Source organism: Buceros rhinoceros, unplaced genomic scaffold, assembly GCF_000710305.1.
Source record: "Buceros rhinoceros silvestris isolate BGI_N320 unplaced genomic scaffold, ASM71030v1 scaffold9007, whole genome shotgun sequence".
In the NCBI taxonomy this organism is placed as follows: domain Eukaryota; kingdom Metazoa; phylum Chordata; class Aves; order Bucerotiformes; family Bucerotidae; genus Buceros; species Buceros rhinoceros.
In genome coordinates, this window is record NW_010422756.1 from 34,878 (window position 1) to 40,607 (window position 5,730).

Consider the following 5,730-nt stretch of genomic DNA (forward strand, 5'->3'; position numbering starts at 1 on the left):
GGGGGGGGGGGCTGTTTCCCCCGTACCGAAAGGATGCGACGGATTGGTTTTAGTTTCAGCCCAAACCAGGACAGGTGGGTGCTTGTACCAGTGCAGCAATGCACAGATTGCACCCTGCGGACGAGGCTGGTGGGACCCTTCTCCTCTTTGAGGCCATGGGTCCCACCAGTTCCAGAGCAGGCAACTGGTTGCTCTCAGAAGACTACATCCCTCAATGAAGGGGCAACTTTCTCCTCTAATTTGATTAATTCCTGCCCACAACTTTTCCAAAATCCCACCCACAGCCCAGCCCCAACTGCCTAGGAGAACTTTCCTGGGTGAAGCGTTGGTAGCAGGGCTGGTCATGCTGCTGTCATACTCTGCACAGTGAAGAGAGAACCAGCAAGGCCCTCTGCCCACAGCCTCATCACTGTCAGCTTTGCTCAGCATGCCCTTGTTCTCACCGCACAACACCCCAAGCCAAACGCCAGCTTCATCCTGGTGCTCTTGGAATAGGGATCATCCCAGTTCCAGTACTCACCTGATGACTCTTCATCAGCCATCACTTTGGTCACCTCCTGGGTCACTGCAGGGGGGAAAGGAGCCTGTGAGGGTCAAAGAGGAGATGAGGTCTCTGCACAGAAGCAAGTACTGATCACCACCTGGTTTTCCTGTAAGTAAAGTATGGACACATCTGTTCCTTGGAGAACATCCCCGAGGGAAACCACACGGTACTCATCCACCAAAGCCAACAGCTGTATCATGTCAGTGCAAACAGCTCTCTGCTACCCCTCAAGGATGAGGTCAATGATGTACCCCTTGGGTATTTGCTCACAGCCATCTCTGTTTTATGGCTTTTTTGTTTTGTTTTCTTAGCAGCACAGCAGTTGGCCAGGTCTGTGGCTGTGCCACAGGCACCAGGGAGCTGAGAAGTCCCCATTTTCTTTCCCTGGCATTTGATTATAGAAATACCAGACTGTAAAGAAGAAACCACAGCATGCTGCTGATCCTTATTTTTATGCAAATAATCACTGGCATAATATTGGAAGAGACATGGTCATCCATGTGCCGTAAGTGCTTGACTGAAATCTCATACCTTTGGGGTATGGCTACAATGCAAACTCCACCCAAGAGACAAGTCAATTTTGCGCCAGCAACCAGAACTGTGGCCCATGCTGTTGCAGCAGATTGTCAGAGGACTAGAAGTGACCGCTTCACCTTTTCATGTGAGAGGACACACAGCAAGCTCCCTGGAGAGGACTTCATGGCATTCTTTCGTAGAGGAAGATGGAGAAGATATTGTGGACCAAAAGGCTGTTAGCTATGAAAAATTTATCCAGACCCACACTGATTCACTTTAAAAATGCGATCATTACCTTCAGGTTTGCTTGCAGAGAGCAGCTTGATCTGTAAAGAAACAGATTGGGCATTATTCAAGGATCATTTCTTTGTCTCTTATTTTGGGTAATTTTTTCTCTCTCTGCAGAGCGTTATCATTGAACGCATTCAAAAAACGAGGAGAAAATACCAGAGCCTTAAGTGGGCACATACACTTAAAAAAAGCCATTTCCCTTAAGAAGACCATACCTGTGAGGGGTAGCTTAGGGCCTTTCCTCTCCATAATATGATCACCAGCACATCAGAGGCCATCCTGTTATAACCCACATGCTATTCACGGATCTGATAACCAGTAAAAGATGCTCCAATTGTAATGCAAAGTGTTGCTCCGCTGAGCTACACCCGGGCGGGCATGATATTCATGCAATGCTTCATGTTTAATGAGTGCAAAAAAGAGCTGAACGTAGCAAAGCAACACCGAATGACCTTGAACTTAGGCTTAGTCCTAACTCCGTAAATATTTTAAGGGTTCTTAGAGTTAAACATCTGTTTAAACCCTCTTAATGACCAAAGCCTCCTTTTCGTTTTATTTCTCTTATCTTTTTCTCCTGGGACTTTGTGACCTTGGGCTGCTCCCTGAGATGGGTACTGAGGGCATCCATCTGCTGAAGGACACAGTCCATAACCAAATACTGGCCATGGGATGGGGTGGCATGGAGTGTCTTTTTATCTTTCTTCAGCTGAAAGGGACAAAAAAGGAACATGAAGATTTGAATATGGTAAAAATTAGTTTGGAGATACATGTAGGAGGTGTATGGTCAGCTTCAAAGTCTGCTGGTGGCAAGCTTGCGTCTTCTCATCATCCATGATAGGACACATCTTTGGTTGCTGCATTTCCTTTATTCTTTCCCCTTCATAACATAGTAACTATATTCGGTTGCCCTGGGCTCTGAAGTCCAGCCAAGCTCACTTAAAGCATGTAGCCCTGCTCTTTCTGCCTACGCTTAGCGGGCTGATCTGCAGAGAGGGCGTCTCCTGTGCCTCTTACCAGCCCTAACATCTCTGGCTTTGAACCGTAAGGGAAACAAGGCCTTTACTGCATGAGGTGCATGGGAGCTGTCATGGACATCTGGCACCTACCTGGACCTCCTGTGCCTAATTCTCCCTCTGCAGGTCCTTCAGTGCCTCCCTCTAGTCTGCCCTCCGCCAAATTAAACACACAGGCATTTCTCTCGTTGGATTGTGGGTTGGGGGTTTCTTGTGGGCATAGATTGCATCTGTGCTCAGAGAAATTCAGTGTCCCTTGGGTCTTGAAGGACGGTTGGCCCTGTAACGGTGGTGCCATTCCCAAATCACTCCACGTTCAGAGGTACCATGCATGGTGAAGCCTTCTTCAGAGGTTTTCAGGTGTTGAGAAGGAGACCAATGCACTGGTACATACATTTCTTTTATTTTCCATATGGTAAGCTTCTGCTGTGCTCCGGTAAAGATAAATTTTCCTGCAGTAAGCAGGGCTGACCTGGGACTGTGAGACACCCTCTGCAACCTCCAGCTCCCATTTCTGGAATTGGTCTGTCAGTGCTCTAAACCAGCAGAAGCCCATTGCTACTTGAACCTCAGCTGAGATCACACATCCACAAAGCAAATGCACACAGAGCTGCAGGTGTGGGTCCATTGCTGTCCAAATGCACCTCCCTGGACGTGTAGTAGGGCTCAGAACATGGGTAGCACTGTGCTCACCTGTACTGTTGTCTTCTCCCGCTCACCCTGCAGCTCTGCCCGGTTTGGTGCCTGCCACCGTGCCTCCTCAGTGTCATCATCCTGCAGGAACCCCAGATTGGACTCTGCTGCGTCTCCGGCCTGAAGCTCCTGCAGCTTCTGGAGTGGAGGAAGGAAGGAAGGAACTCTGTATCCCACAGGAGGCTCCACTTTCCTCCTGGGGAGGCCAACCTTGGCCAGCTGCTGCTTCCAAACCCTAAATGCTTGCGTGTGCCAGAAGCAAAGAAATGAGGCCTCTTTGGGCTGTGAACCTGCGATGCCACCTGGACCAGGTGAAGCAGCAGACTTGGACATTGCCTTGCCTGCCTTGAGGAGCATGCAGGGTGCTTGCTCACCTTCTCAATGGCACTGTTCCTGCTGGCCATGTCCTTGAATGCTGTGAGAAAGAGTTGCCTCAGGCCATCCATCTCTTCATGCAGCTTTGCCTTCTCCTCCTCTTTCCACCTTTCCAAATCTCTCCTGCCCTCCTCTTCTCGCTGGCGAGCTCTCTCCATTTCCTAAAGGAAAGTGGAAAGGGATGGAAAGGGAGTTTCCACTCCTAAAGGGAGTGGAAAAATTGGCACAGGGTGGGTCTTGGCTGCAGAGCAGAAGCACCAAGGTCTGGGGTTTCTGCCCTTGCACCAGTGAGATGAGCACCAACACACTCACCGCTGCTCAGAGCCTGCTTACACACCATGGGGAGGCTGAGGCAGCACAGCTTCCTGGGCAAGCATGCTTACACAGTCCTTATTTCCATATCACATCTCCCACGGGAATTTTGGGGGGCAAATTTTCCAAAGAAATGCACAGGAGTCCTACCACGCAATATTTTTCAGCACCTTTTTCACCTGTGCTTTAAAAAGGTCCTGCACTTCATCACTTTTCCTCCCCTCATTTTTTCCAAGCAGACCTGCGTCCTCGCCCTGTACCTGCTCCCTGCGCAGCTTCTCTGCTTCCCTCTCTGCTCGCAGCTGCTGCTGTGCATCCCGTAGTTCCACCTTCAGCTCCTTCACCTCATTCTCCATTTGCTCCACCTGATTCATCTTCTGCCTCTCTGCAGAGCCTGGTGAAACAGAGGTGCTGTGAATGAGGGTGTGATCTGCCATCTCCTACTGGGATTCTGCTTTGGGTGGGGTGCAGAATCCTACTACAACATTGAGCAGAACTGCTGCAGGGTTTGAGGGTGGAGAAGCAGGGAGCTGAGCTGCAGGGAAAAACATGACAAATGTGGCCATGTGGCCTCTGATCTTTTTTAATTTTAAAAATTCTTTTTAAACTTGAAGAGATTAGCGGCTCATGCAGCAGCGTGGCTTTGCACTGGGTTTGCTCTCTCCAGCAGCCAGTGGGTCCTGCTTGGACATTTCAGGCTGCACTGGGGGAGGTGCCTCTGGAGCAAAGCTCAACCTCTTGCATTGCATCAGCCCTGGGCTGGGTTTCCACCCGACAGCAAAAAGCAAAAGCAGCTTTTTTTACCTGCCAAGTTCAAGTGACAGGGGCAGGCAAAGCTGCAACAAGGCTCTGGGGTTCCCATACAGCATGTTACATCTGCAGCTTTCAAAACATTTTGCGAAGGAGCATCAATTTATTGCTAACAAAAGGCATGGGGAAAGTGAATCCCTCTCCCCTCTAGCAAAACACTCTACCAGATTCCCCAGTGTAGCTCCATCCCTACATCTTCATGGAATCTTTGAGTGGAGAAGATCCTTAGGGAAACTGAGGCACAGAGGTGAGCTGTAAATGAACTTGCAGTCTTTTATTCTATTGCTTGTCCTACCTGTGCTTGAGGGAAAGGCAGCAAGCAGAAAGCATTCAGTCAATACTCATGGAAACACAGAAGTTATAAGTTGTCGTCTTTAACCTCCTATGGTCACTTTGGTTTCCAGCATCTACATCCAGTGGGGGAAAACTTGCCTGGGAAAGTGAGGGGAGAAATTGCCCTAGTGATCACCTGCCTTGGTGGTCTCCACATGCCGGCGCTGCACATGGGCTTGCAGGAAGGAGTCATTCATGAAGGCTTTATCGCAGAGGTGACACTGGAGAAGGAGAAAAAGTCAGTGGAGGGACTGGGGTCTGTAGAAAGGGGCAAGGTGTAACCACAGTGGGCTACAAAAGCAAGATGCAGCAAAGAGCATCCTACACGGGGGTGTGCTTTACACCCTTTACACCTCTCCACCACATACCTTGCAGTAGGTGTTGGGGCCAGCTTGCAGGAGGAGCTGCTGTGTGACAATCAGCTTCTTCCACCTCCTGCTCTCCTCCTTCGCTCCCCGGAGCTGCACCACCTGCTCTGCTGCCTGCTGCTGGGTGCAAGCCAGCTCGGCTTGGGCAGCTTGCAGTTGCTGGGCATGCATGGCCAGGCTGGTCCCCAGGCGCTCCTGGCAGTGCAGCAGGTACTCAATGCTCAGCTGGGCCATCCTAAGCACCTTCAGCAAGATGGGGTCTGCTGGCTGCCCACAGTGGGGGCACCGCTCTCCATCCAGGTTGCAGAAGGTTATGCTGGTGATGTGCTCCTGGAGCATGGCCACATCCGCCTCCTGGGCCAGCCGGTCCACATCAATAGCACTGAAGCGACGCCAGTCCACACCGATACGGCGGGGCTGAAAGTGGAAGGGGGTGATATCCACTGGGATGGTGAGTCCTGGGGATGCCCCGGGC

At 50.6% G+C, this 5,730-nt stretch overlaps 1 protein-coding gene across 1 annotated transcript in view; it reads right to left on the minus strand.

Annotated features, from left to right (window-relative positions):
* DZIP1L (DAZ interacting zinc finger protein 1-like) overlaps positions 1-5,730 on the minus strand; it is a 12,697-nt gene that overhangs the window by 5,073 nt on the left and 1,894 nt on the right. The window contains exons 2-8 of the mRNA XM_010140168.1: positions 5,256-5,672; positions 5,024-5,108; positions 4,005-4,129; positions 3,432-3,593; positions 3,058-3,195; positions 1,356-1,386; positions 444-565 (exon numbers count right to left, since the gene is read on the minus strand). Of these exons, the coding sequence (XP_010138470.1) occupies positions 444-565; positions 1,356-1,386; positions 3,058-3,195; positions 3,432-3,593; positions 4,005-4,129; positions 5,024-5,108; positions 5,256-5,672 (1,080 nt within the window). The remainder of the gene's footprint in view (positions 1-443; positions 566-1,355; positions 1,387-3,057; positions 3,196-3,431; positions 3,594-4,004; positions 4,130-5,023; positions 5,109-5,255; positions 5,673-5,730) is intronic.